Below are 13,833 nucleotides of genomic sequence, written 5' to 3'. Positions count from 1 at the left end.
GATGATATCGGGCGGCAGTTTTAATCTGAAACGGCACACTGACCAACTCCAATGCCTGTGCCTGAATTGATCAGAAACCTTCAAAGTCATACAATGGCATAAATAAATAATAATGACAAAGAGTTAATAAAGGTAAAATCGTTTTTTTTTATGGCACAAAGGTAAAGAAAGTACATCCCCTAAAGAAAATATCAGCAAAGGTAGGCATCAAAGATACACAAACATTGATCGTATACGGTAAATGGAAAAACAAATCATTTGCAAATGGTTATTCAACAAGAACTTGGTCCCCATTCTGGGCATGTTTGTCAGTATCCTACAGATACCTGGTGGTTATTCATGTTATCTAAATGTGCTTTAATTTCCATTTAAATTCCACTCAATGACTTGTCACACCTTCACTTTCAGCAAGGTATGACCTCTGACAGGATGTTCTAAAGAAAAAATGTATTTACAGACAAAAAAAAAAAAAAAAATCAGTTCACAAAGATCAATTTGAGTAGAAACTACACACATTCAAGTCGCTTGCGATGATTTTTGATGGGAAACTGATTATGGAGGGAACTAGTAGTACTGCCTCTAAACAGCTTTCAAACCAGGCACAACTTCAATACAAGTGTATAAGATGTGCATTTAGGCAGTAACAATAATCATTTAACTGTACTAGAACAGAGACTTGATCTTATAACAGAGAGTTGGTTTACATGTGACCTATACATCAACAGAAAGACTTAACCACAGTATATGACCCAAAGAAGCATCTATATTATTAGTGTCCAGACAAAGAAACCATTCACACACAGAGTAAAAGTGTGTGTGTGGTCTGTGTATAAAATTAACATAAAATTCTGCTGTGTCCCTTAAGACATTCCATCAGTTATAAAAGAAAATCTAGATGGGGTGAGAGAGAGAGCAGAGGAGAGAAGAGAAGAGCAGAGAGAGAGAGAGAGAGAAGGGGAGAGAAGAGTAGAGCAGAGAGAGAGAGAGAGAGAAGGGGAGAGAAGAGTAGAGCAGAGAGAGAGAGAGAGAGAAAAAAAGAGAGAAAGACTGAACAGAGAGAGAGATGAGTGCAAAGTGGGGCAAGAGATTTGGGTCTCATACAGCACCCTGTTGAATGCCCCTCACACTCTCTCGGCCCAAACCAGTTTGTTACGCTTCAACGTTTGACATCCAGACAAGAACCCAAATCGTGGTTCAGATGGAATCACATTTAAAAAAGAAAAGAAAAAACATCAATCCACAGTAGCAATAGAACAGGGTGCAGTGACAATTACTGCCATTTAAAAAAAAAAAAAAATACAGTTGCAAATCACCAACTGAACAATGGCAACATGATTTCATAAGCAGGATTGGAATATCACAAATATATTCCAAGTCTTTGGGGTACACTAAACTTTGCGGGGAGTAAGATGATACAATTGCACATACTGCGTTGGGGAGACTCATGTTAGTGGACACATACAAACTGGCCACCAGTCCATATTGCACTAGATGCACACGTGTGTGTGTGTGTGTGTGTGTGTGTGTGTGTGTGTGTGTGTGTGTGTGTGTGTTTAAAGGAGAGAGGAGTGTTCGGAGGCATATGGTGTTGAAATGCCACTTTTACATTTTATGTGCGACATTAATTAAATCATGTCAGGTTTTACACTGATGGCCTACAGTATAGGTTAGACTGGATTCTGTTATAGCCTCATTTTGGAATTTTTAATTTGTTAATGTTCCCATTCCCAAACAACAAGCCATACTAGTGGACAGTCGACAGCTTTAACGCTATCAACGAGAGTCCACTATGAGTTTAGGGGCCTCAACCGCGGGGGTTAAATGACTTCTTTTAAAAAAATTAAAATAAATTAAAAACAAAACCTCATTGCTATTCTTTTCCTCCTCTTTGATCACAGCCCTATGAGAAACAATGAGACCAGCTAGGGCTACTCCAATAAAAAGGGGGCTTTTAATAGCGCTGTTTGGGCCGCTTCCTGTTCTCTCAGACTCCTACCGCGCCTCGGCCGATGAGCTGGGCCGTGTCGTCCTCCTCCTCCTCCTCCTCCTCCTCCGACGGCTCCTGCTCCGAGTCCTCCTCGGGCGAGTAGTAGCCGTCGTAGCCCAGCAGGGGCGAGTCGCGCTGCGGCGTGTGCGCCAGGCACTGGGCGGTGGTCACCGTGGTGACGGCGGTGACCGTGGCGACGGTGGAGGCGTAGCTGGCGACGGACGGGCTGCCGGCGAGCGGCGAGGCCGGGTTGGACGCTCGCAGCAGCGGCGTGCGCTCGGAGCTGTTCTCGTCGCCGGCGGCGGCCACCGCCGCCGCCCCGCCCTCCTCCTCGTCGGTGCGCGAGCCGCCGCCGTCCTCGTCCGAGTCGGACGACTCGGAGAACTCGGGGTTGGGCCGCGTCACCCGCTGCTTGCACACGGGGCACGTCTTCTTGGTCAGCGTCAGCCACGGGTCCACGCACCTGCAGTGGTAGGCTGACAAGGGCGACAACGAGGAACAATCACTTCAGAGAACTAACGCCAAAAGCTGCCCTGCACACTGGCATGTATAAGACATGATGGCATGATCTCCCTTGGAGATACACTTCGCAATCACTCTGCTATTCAAGCAATCTGGCAGCTCTGTGTCAAAGCTCCAGGAGACCCTTAGCACCCAGTCAACATGCTGCCATAGCTTAGGGCCCTTACATAACACGCACTGATTTCCGAATCAGAGTTTTAATACGTCTGAATAGCAGCGGATTACTAGAACCAAACTAATGGTTTGCAAGCAGGCCTTCACACAAACATATACAGTACACACACACACACACAGACAGAGACACAGACACACTTACCATGTGAGCAAGGCAAGACTCGCAGCTTGTCACCCTCCTCATATTCGTCCAAACATATGGCGCACACATCATACTCATCACCTAAGGGGAAATAATTCAAGTTATTTTGTTTACAGTGACGCATGTATATGATACCTCGGTGGAGGAGGGGGGGGCATTAGGCCATCCGAGTTCATAAAGCTTTCCACATTAGAAGAAGCCTATTACCCAACAGACATGGACAACCCTCACCCTAACACTGACAATCCCACTTTGGGCAGATCTCGTGCACTTCACAGCCTATTGAAATAATTCAGAGGTGGTCTCCACCGCGAGTTCTCACAACAGTAAAAGCAAGTTTTGACCAACTTAACCAACGCCTGCTGACTCAGAGAACCTACTTCCGTAAAAAAACCTCTCAGAGGAAGCAGCTGCCTTTCCTTCGCAGGACACCGCAGGAATTCAATGACTACATCGCACTGCTTCTGCACTACAGTGGTACACTACACGCCATAGTGCTTACTGTACATAATCTGTCTATATGGCTCATACTGAAACTGGATATCCATATGTATTCTGTTTTTCTTATAATATATTCTATTAAAACACAGCATACAGTGCCTATAGAAAGTCATCATACCCTTTTGAAATAGTTACTTTTTTTGTCTTACAGCCTGAAATCAAAACCCATTTTAAAAACAATCTTTTCCAGTTTTATTTACAAATTTAGCTGTACAACATCAAAATAATGAAAAAAAAGTAAACCGTTCTGAAAATTAATAAAAAATGAAAAACTAGAATAACAGGGTTGGAAAAGTCATCATACCCCTGACTTAATACTTTGTAGAGCTTCCTTTTGCTTTCATTACAGCCATCAATCTGTTTGGATATGTCTATTATAGCGTTACACACCTAGATTGGGGAATATTTGCTCTTCAAGTCAATCCACAGATTTTCTATAGGATTTAAGTCAGGGCTCTGACTTTGCCACTCAAGGATATTCGCCATCCTATACTTAAGCCACTGCTTTGTTCTTTTGGCAGTATGTTTAGGATCATTGTCGTGTTGGAAGGCGAATGACCTGCCCATCTTCAGCTGTCTAGCAGAGGGACACAGGTTTTCCTCAAGAATTTGGGTGTACTTGGCAGCATCCATTTTCCCTTCTATCCTGACCAATTGCCCAGTCCATGCTGAAGAGAAACATCCCCACAACATAATGTTGCCCCAACCATGCTTCGCATCAGGTATGGTGTGTTTTGGGTGGTGTACTGTGTTTGGTTTTCACCAAACATAGCGCTTGGAGTTCAGTGCAAAAAGACATCTGAATATTCTGCTACCATGTGGAAAAAGCTTTTATGGTCAGATGAGACTAAGATTGAACTTTTTGGAGACTAAGATTGAACTTTTTGGACTGAGCTCCAGGCGCTTACCAAACACAGTATACACACCCAAACACACCCAAAACACACCATACCTAGTGTGAAGCATGGTGGGGGCAACATTAAGTTGTGGGGATGTTTCTCTTCAGTGGGGACTGGGCAATTTGTCCGGATAGGAGGGAAAATGGATGCTGCCAAGTACACCCAAATGATTGAGGAAAACCTGCGTCCCTCTGCTAGACAGCTGAATATGGGCAGGTCATTCGCCTTCCAACACGGCAATGATCCTAAACATACGGCCATAAGAACAAAGTAGTGGCTTAAGGATAGGATGGTAAATATCCTTGAGTGGCAAAGTCAGAGCCCTGACTTAATCCTATAGAAAATCTGTGGATTGACTTGAAGAGAGCAGTCCATCACCATTCCCTACAGAATTTGACTGAATTTTAACAATTCTGTACGGAAGATTGGGCAAATATTCCCCAATCTAGGTGTGCAACGCTATAATAGAGACATATCCAAACAGATTGAGGGCTGTAATGAAAGCAAAAGGAAGCTATACAAAGTATTAAGTCAGGGGTATGATTACTTTTCCAACCCTGTTATTCTAGTTTCTAATTTTCTATTAATTTTCAGAACTATTGACTTTTTTTTCATTATTTTGATGTTGTACAGCTAAATTTGTGAATAAAACTGAAAAAGATTGTTTTAAAAATGGGTTTTGATTTCAGGCTGTAAGACAAAAAAAAAGTGACTATTTCAAAAGGGTATGATGACTTTCTATAGGCACTGTATATATCTATTTTATTCTTACTACTATTATAATGTTACTGCTACACTATTGCACATATCGGTACATGTTGTTCATACATTGTTCATATCACATAGCCATATTTACTCTGCTAATGCACTGCACATATCTATATTTATACATGAGCGAACCGGAGGACACTGTACATAAAATGCGTTGTTCATTCTGAATAAAATCGATATAAGTCAACAGTTTGTGGTAACGCCGGATCATGTATAAGCCGCAGGACAGTGTTTTATGCAAGTTAAAAGAAACAAAACCATATTAACTGCCCCCCTGTATTAACCTCATAGCGGAAGACATGTTGCAAAATCAATGTATAAGCCGCGGCTAATAGTCGGGAAATTACGGTATTATTGCTATTTAAATACACTATATTGCCAAAAGCATTTGCTCACCTGCCTTGACTCACATATGAACTTCAGTTACATCTCATTCTTAATCTATAGGGTTTAATATGACGTCGGTCCACCCCTAGCAGCTACAACAGCTTAAACTCTTCTGGGATGGCTTTCCACAAGGTTTAGGAGTGTGTTTATGGGATTTTTTGACCATTCCCTCAGAAGCACATTTGTCACACACTGATGTTGGACGAGGAGACTGGCTCTCAGTCTCCGCTCTAATTCATCCGTTGCTTTGTGTACTGGTGCACAGTCATGTTGGAACAGGATGGGGCCATCCCCGAGCTGGGCTTGGTCCCTTAGCTCCAGCAAAAGAACTAAAAGGAAATGCTTCAGCATTAACCAAGAGATTTTGGACAATTCCATGCTCACAACTTTGTGGGAACAGTTTGGGGATAGCCCCTTCCTGTGCGCCAGTGCACAAAGCAAGGTCCATAAAGACATGGATGACAGAGTCCTGACCTCAATCCAATAGAACACCTTTGGGATGAATTAGACTAAGAGCCAGTCTCCTCATCCAACATCAGTGTGTGACCTCACAAAAGCGCTTCTGAAAGAATGGTAAAACATTCCCATAAACACACTACCTTGTGGAAAGCCTTCCCAGAAGAGTGAACCGAGGTCATATTAAAGGAGTCATAGAACGCATTTTTTGACCATTACAAATTGATCTTTGAGCCTAAATAATGTCATATGTAAATTTGTGGGGCTGAAAACGCCCCAGGAGCACTGCTAGATCGCCTAATACAAGGTCATAAATAAGCCTTGCAATGAAACAGTTTGTTTTTCCCGCCCACTCAGCAAGTTCATGAATATTCAAATGAGATGCGCGCTGATTGGTCTATTGGCCGATATGTCCTGAAAGTTGATTGGCTCAATCCACCGGTCTGAAGCTAGAGCAAAGTGAAACTACGTTTACTGCTGGTAAATAAAGCCAAAGTCTTTGATAAAGCTGTCAACAATGGATTTAAATAAGGAATACAGCCGTACATGTATAAACCGAGTCAGAAGAAGGTTCTGACGAAGATGAAGTGCAGCAGATTCCCCAACAGAATGAATGTGTTAGATTGGTAAGTTTTATCAGTACATTTCTTAGTATTAACTCTCCAAAGTTAGCTGTAATAACGCTAGCATTACAACATATCTAGATACTAGCATCGTAAGAGCAGTTTAACAAGAATTATTAATCGAAGGTATGCAAATGAGAGGGGGTGTATCTAAAGGGGGATGGGCGCCTATTACGTGTTATCTGAGCTCTGTTCAGATTGGAGCATTTCAACACGGCTGTTTCTATTTGCCAATTTGCATACGAAAGCAGGCGGGGGACGCGGTAAAGTCTTTGGTGTTGTCCTTTGGACACTGCTCGCAACCTAAATTCAACAGGAACAAGGTGAATGTGGTTTTGAATTCTAGGACTCCTTTAAACCCTATGGATAAAGAATGAGATGTGACTGAAGTTCATGTGAGTCAAGGCATGTGAGCAAATACTTTAGGCAATATAACGTATGTTCCTGCAATCTACCTGCACCTAACTAGGCTGTGCGTGAGTGGACTTTGGATTAATTTAGAATATTTATATACCTCTAAACGACCTTCTGTAAACCAACTGTATGGTACGGTCTTCGCTGCACTATAATTCCTGTCCTGTCTATGCACCATCTGTTTATATAGTACTTTGTAAATTTTTTTGGATATCAACAAAGTGCATTTCATGGTCTTTGTACTTGTATTCTGCTCAATGAAAATAAAGTTGAATATAATCTAGTCTAATCTACACACAACTGAAAGCTGTCGTTTGGTTGTATTTAACTATTTGATCACCTGGGGCCCGTTGCACAAAAGCAGAATTAAGACATCCGGGATAAGTTACTGAGCCGCGATCACTGAATCCTAAACAAGAGCATACCGGCTGAATTGGTTGCACAAAGACCAATCCAGGATGAGCAGACACGGATTCATCAAGCCAGGTGTAAGTTATTCGGTGTATGTGCGCGTTCTCGTTTCTCCCCCAATAACTCGCGGTTGGAATAAAAAAGACGCGAAAAATAGCGTCTTGCACACAAAGTGAACAACCGCTTTTGATATAGACTAACAACGAGGTAAAGTTTTACTTTTTTGGATGGGGGTTCATGATTATTTCTGTTACATAGCGGGAGTAGGTGTGGCAGATCAACTGAATGCAAATTTACGTATGCACCCACGTGTGAGAGCTTCCTGTCTCGGCACGCAACGTCATTAAGGAAGCGCTTTTCCACCGCAATGCACAAAGTATCTTAATTTGTCTTAAAAGCCGAATTAGTTGAGAACACCTTCGAAAAATGTCCCCTCCACTTCCAATCAACTACCAGCCTACAGCAGCCTATTCATCAAACATCTGTCAAAAAAGAAGCAAACAACGAGTAGGCTATGTTATTAATTATAAGGCCACCATAATTTAAATGACATCCATATGGTATTAGGCAGACATTCTGCTGTGTTTTGCGAGTAAATGCATGTAGCAAATAATATATAAATGGAATCTACAGCGCTTTAAAAAAAATCACGTGGAGGTCTCATTTGAATGGCAGCTAGCTGAACCAATCAGATAATGTAATTACCATTAGAATCAACTTATCTTGGATGTTAGCCTGGTCAGGAGCAGGCTAGCTCCACAGAATAAATCGCCATGGTAACTTATACCATAACATATCCTGCTGCCCCCTATCCCGCTTTTGTGCAACTGGATCACGGGTAAATTGAGCCAGGATAACCAAGATATCCCGGGTTAATCCCTTATCCTAGTTTTGTGCAATAGGCCCCTGTTCAATACAAGCTTGAACATAAACAGACATAGATATTCTAGTAGGCTGTCTGACTCACCTCTGTTGCAGCGTTAATGGTACATTATGATGGTAATTACATTACAAGACAAAGAGCTGGTCTGATGTAAACTGACAGTTTGTTTCTTTCCTCAACATCTTCAGCATCGTGATATGTATGCAGATGTGCATGGCTCACCTTTGTTGAACTTGTGAATAGGGATCTTCTTCAGTTGTTCTTTAGTCAGTCTGTTCTTTCGCAGCCTCTTCCTATACTGAACACAGCGCACAACCTAGACCAATCGGAGGCAAGGGCAAAAAAATATGTGTTACCATGGCAACAATAAATGTTGTGCGTGCACAGAGGCCCCTTCACTCAAATCCACATGTACAGATAAAGGAACAGCCAGGCAGACAAAAACGGAACCAACTAAAACTAAAAAAGGGATATATTGCTGGGCAGTGGTGCAAGTACGACCTGGCATTTGGAACATACAAGTCCAGACAACAGCATATATCTTCTCAACTTGCCTGGAAGGATACTCAATACCAGCCCACCACCACATTCATACACTAAAACAGCTCAGCCTTTTCAAGCACGCATAACAACATACCATGATGCTTTCAGGTACCTAAACAAGATGAGCAGGATTCCATGGTGTGACATATGCAAGTTAGATAAAAGTATGATGTAAGCATAGCTTCATTTGTAAGCCAATACCCTTCCAACATTTCATATTTCATCAAAAAAAGTCAAGAAAAGGGAAGAGACACACCCATGGCAAACAAACAATGTAATACAATACTGCCAAAGGGGTAAGAGAACAGATGTTTGGATTTTTAATGGTTTCTTTGCCGTACATTCACTATGAAGTCAAAAGGTGTCAAAGACTTGTATGAGAATTAAGAGGTGCATTTTACATCCTTTAGGGGAAGCATGTACAAAATGTCTCCGTTCCTTTTAACCTATAGTAACAGTTCTGCAAACTGACAGAGGTTGGTAAAGCTGACATAAGCAGGCACACAATTGAAACAGACAGCTGAATATCCACTCACCAGGATGATAACCATGACCAGGATGATCATGCCAACCACTCCCGTGAAGGGGATAAGATAGTAGGCCAGTGGGAAGGGGAAGTCTGGCTTCAGGATGATATAGGCCCTGGACAGTAGATACAGAAACATCAGTTTCCACATGGGCCCATGGTCCATAAAGACGACAAAATCTGGCTCACATATCTCAAGGAGCAACAAAACCAGAACTGCAGCACTTATCACCAACTCCAGGATTGCATTAGCAATTCCCAGATGTGACCATACACCCAAAGTGGTGTGCATTTTGAAAATCATTCATGGAATTGAAGCTGTTGCGAGAGTAAATGTGGTTTGATGGAGGAGGAATCCTAAATGTCCATATTTCTCTCTATTGTATTGTACTGGTCTACATTGAAATATGTAGAGTCAGTGGATGCAAGTGAGAAATCAAGCATAGTTAATAGCCTTCACTATGAGGTCACTGGAGATTAGTTTCCATGGTAATAATTATGATGTTGAGGCAACAATGTATACAAATATGGTGTTTGAGCAATGTGCACTACCACTTCCTGTTAACAGAAAGACAATAACATTGGCATAATACAACATGACCCAATCAGCACTTAGTTTTTTTTATTAGAACTTTGTGACAAACTAGCCTAAATCTTCTGAGTTCTTTGAATTTTCCTTCATCAAAACAAACTACAGGCATCCAAATATATGGTGAAAAAAATAACTGTTACATTAGGCAAAACAACGTGCATTGCAGCCAGACTTTAGACTATGATAAGCCAGGTAGGAAGTCATAAAGGCTGGGTATCTATTTCTGTGAAAAAATGCAAATGTGGGGTAGTAGATTACCATTTTCAAAGTGATTGGGGAACTAATGAAAAGGGAGTGAGACTGTGATCCCATTTGGTTTTATGACCATTATATCTCAATGGTCAACGGAATCATATAACAAAATAGCAGAATTCACATTTGAATGTGCCAAATAGTCTACAAGGGTGGGAAGAGGCAACAATCTGGAACTGAGAAACTTACCCCTTCTCTGGAATAATGAAGTTTTTCAAGACTTGGGAGGCATAGTAACTGGTGAAAACGGAGGGGATATCAATTTCCTCCGCGATGGTAACTACAAAGGAATAGCATCAGGTCACAGTCCCATCTTATCAAGACACAAGTACATGGTACATTTTCTGAACCTTTACCTTCACGTGCACACACTTAAGGGCATCACATTCATGCAAGCGTTAAGATCCGGAGTAAACTTTGGCTCACCATTGCTGTAGTTCATGTTAAGTAGTGTGTCAGAGTACATATTGTGGACAATGGCACCACTGAACCCGGCCTGCTGAGCATGCAGTACCTGAGGGGAAACACAGCTGCGATCACACCACCCCACCAAGCATAAAAACAAGCTCTTTTGCAAACAGATCAAAAGAAGTACACTTTGGCTTCACGTGTTTATCTTATCTACTTCAAAGAAATGCATTGGAAATGACTGCAAAAACAGAGTCTTCAGTCAATACAAACAATGCTTACTCAAAGAAACCAAGAGGTGTACAAGAACAGGCTGCTCTGGTGACACGCAGAGCGAAAGTGAGCGAGAGCCGCCACTGACCTTGATGTCAAAGTTGCAGTCAAAGCGGCGGATGAGTACGATGTATTTAGTGAGGTTGGCCTCACCAGGAGTTGGCGGGGGAGGGGGAGGGTCGATGGGTAAGCAGGCATTTTGAGGACGGGCTTCCACCAAAACACCCTGCGCAAATGTGTATAACAGAGGAGACAGAGATCAGGGGCCATGATGACATTAGCAGTCTGTGGTGTGTGGTGATGGGTTAGTGAAAAGACTTGAGGTGACAGCCGCAATACACTTTTGCTATTCCTTTCATTTTAAAACACAACATCACATGACCATTTATACAACTCACATGACCATTTATGAATTGAATTTAATCTAAGGAATCCGTTCTGCAGTTCGCTGCACTACAGCTGTAACTTAAGACAGCAAGACATTAAAAAGCTTGAAAAGCTCGTTGAATGTACCACTGGCAGGCTAGTAGTGGATATCAAAGTGAGTCAATGATGATTAATGACTGTTTTCTTTCTTTTTTTATATAAGAAAAGAGGCATATAATCATCATCAAGTGACAAGTGAACACAACACATTAGGGACCGAAACATCATCAGACTGACAAGGTTCAATCAGAACGGGAACATGGGTTTCTATGCCATCGATTTGGGAGGTTTAGGGATTTCCCTGGACACATTAAAAGTTAAGCAAAGCCAGAGTTCTCGAACAAAACTGGGGCACAGAGTTTTCACATCATTCCATTTCAGAAGCTTGAAAACGCTGGAGGAGTGTAAGGGAACGGCGCAAACGGACCAAAAGCAACACATTTGGATTCAAATTAATCTGGAATAGTGTAGACAGGGACTAGATCATGCACTGGACTAGTTCTGACAGTCTCTTACCATAAGACCCTCTATCGGCAAGAGGCTACCAAACAGGGCCGATCTGTCCTCGAATGACATGGGGGTCATATTGCTGTAGTGCTGTAAAGGTGAACAGTAACAGAATGGGGTATTAAAACACAACATTTACAACATTTAAAAAAAAAAACACGTCCAGTGTCCCGGTGACAAACAAAACAAATTACTCACCGCATAGATGTAGGCATCTGAAGGAGAAGGTCCCAGAAAGAAGCAAAGGACAAGAGCCAGGACTGTAAGATGGGACCTCATGCCTGCGGGGCCCAGACACGGCATCCCGACTCTGGGATAGGGACGAGCTCACCCTGCCAATGACCAAAGAGACAACAGCACCTGATGAGTACCTTCACAAGGATCAATAGCGGCACTATCAAATCACGCCCTATATTTGAATGAATCTAGAGCATTCAGAACAATTCTCTAGGGCAAGCTCTGCTATAATCAAACACTTAATTATTTTCCTGACACGATTCATAAGTGATAACACAGAAGCTGATCAAACCACCCTGATACGTTGTTCTATTTCAGCCTGAGAGGTAAGACCGGTGGATGGGGTCAAGGATTAAGTAGCTCACGTGTCCTCAGAAGAATGTAAACAGTTCGTCGCATTTCTGTTCCCAGTTGCAACTTAAAGAACAATACAGTATACGCGATGAAGTAACTTTAATTAGTACAACAAAGATCGGCAGAATGGTGATCGGCTTTTCCCGACACAACTATTCAATGGGAGTTCCCTTTGATACAGACGATACTGAGAAAGGCATGTACAGTAGGCTAGTTCATTGCGGGAACTTGAGTAAGCAGAGTGGCCAGTTTTCTTCTATTTGGACATGGGAACCTTGACCACACACGAATAGTGTAACGTGGAGTAAAACACCACCCTAACTCTGGACTAAAGCACATTAACATCATGAAATATCATTTAATCTCGCTCATATCTCGAAAGCATGACTAAATACCGTTACGGCACAAAGTCACCCAACAGGTTTTCTCTAGCCTACTCTAGATTGGTTTATTGTGTCTGAGGAAAACGAAAACCAACCAAGCAAGTAACGTTATCGTTACAAATCGACACACGAGTAAAATTAAGGCACATAGTAGCAGCTACACTGTAACTAATTTGCCATGGGTGCAAGAACTAATCTTAAGGAAAGCGACGAGTTTATTTATCAGGTTTACATTATTGTGTCACAAGTTAGGACTAACGTAATCCATGACCACAGGGCGACTAATTATTCTATCTGAGGCATGTGTTTGTAAAAGAGCAAATTTCATAATAAACTACCAGTTTGTTAATGGTAAAGTATGGTTGCAGATTAGGGATGTTTGCATTAGTTACTACGACCATCTGACTGTTGACGCCTGGTTAAAATCAACAAGCCACGGTTCTCAACTAAAGCGACAACTAGCGGCTAGCTAACAACCGAGAAGCTAACACCAACACAAGATAAACACTGCTGCCATGGCATGAACATACTATATTACAGGATGGACAGTTGCATTTTCAACTTAAATTATTTCAAAACATGTTAGAATTATAAAAACCTGATACTTACTTGAGCTTAGTCACCGTCTAAACCACAAACGTTTGGGGTTGTTTTGGAAAGGTAGTCGGGTGGTAACTGAGGGTTAGCTAATGTTAGCCAACGCTACCTAACCATGTAAGGTAGATAACAACAAAATGAACCCGATTAGCTGAGACAATCTATGCGGCGCTTGTCAACGAATATCAACCTTGTTCACATAAAGATACGATATACTTTCGTCGCCTGACAGCGTTAAGTGTTACTACCATCACCTACATTGTAGATTTAGAGCCCATGTTCTTACCACCACCACTGCCCGTGTTTACGATTCTTTGGCAAAGCCAGAGCACCAGAGCAAAGTGAATCTCATTGGAAATATCGCGTGACTTGTAATCACTCAATAATGCACAATGAACTTCCGGCTTCCCAACACTGACAAGTATAAAAGTCCTTCACGGTATCCAGTGTTTCCCTTTTACCATCAACTATGGGATTTAAGATGTAATCGTTTTAGAGATTATACTAGTAATGTTATATCGGTGCAAGGTAAGGTAGATCTATGTAGTGCATGTTCGAGCACAAA

General features: G+C 42.0%; 1 protein-coding gene across 2 annotated transcripts; it reads right to left on the bottom strand.

Annotated features, from left to right (window-relative positions):
• Positions 1 to 127: 127 nt before the first annotated feature.
• Positions 128 to 13,584, bottom strand: rnf167 (ring finger protein 167). 2 transcript variants are annotated; one of them, XM_062536355.1, is made up of 11 exons: positions 13,527 to 13,584; positions 13,281 to 13,377; positions 11,896 to 12,029; positions 11,707 to 11,787; positions 10,853 to 10,990; positions 10,510 to 10,597; positions 10,273 to 10,363; positions 9,250 to 9,355; positions 8,393 to 8,486; positions 2,826 to 2,906; positions 128 to 2,463 (listed from the first exon to the last, which is right to left on the bottom strand). In XM_062536355.1, the coding sequence occupies exons 3-11, from the start codon at positions 11,998 to 12,000 to the stop codon at positions 1,985 to 1,987; spliced, it is 1,263 nt and encodes a 420-aa protein (XP_062392339.1). In that variant the 5' UTR covers positions 12,001 to 12,029; positions 13,281 to 13,377; positions 13,527 to 13,584; the 3' UTR covers positions 128 to 1,984. The 2 variants fall into 2 exon arrangements, with proteins under 2 accessions (XP_062392339.1, XP_062392338.1); XM_062536354.1 differs by having other exon boundaries at positions 13,281 to 13,578.
• Between the last annotated feature and the right edge of the window lie 249 nt (positions 13,585 to 13,833).

Source organism: Sardina pilchardus, chromosome 5, assembly GCF_963854185.1.
Source record: "Sardina pilchardus chromosome 5, fSarPil1.1, whole genome shotgun sequence".
Taxonomy (NCBI): Eukaryota; Metazoa; Chordata; class Actinopteri; order Clupeiformes; family Clupeidae; genus Sardina; species Sardina pilchardus.
The sequence above is the reverse complement of the archived record's forward strand: the minus strand, read 5'-3'. Positions and strand labels throughout refer to the sequence as shown.

Excerpts from the sequence above, each read along its gene's own strand:
- rnf167 (XM_062536355.1), bottom strand. The coding sequence starts at position 12,000 with ATGCCGTGTCTGGGCCCCGCAGGCATGAGGTCCCATCTTACAGTCCTG. Across the intron at positions 11,788-11,895 it reads CAGATGCCTACATCTATGCG|CACTACAGCAATATGACCCC; the intron begins GTGAGTAATTTG and ends TCACCTTTACAG. Across the intron at positions 10,598-10,852 it reads ACTGCAACTTTGACATCAAG|GTACTGCATGCTCAGCAGGC; the intron begins GTCAGTGGCGGC and ends GTTTCCCCTCAG.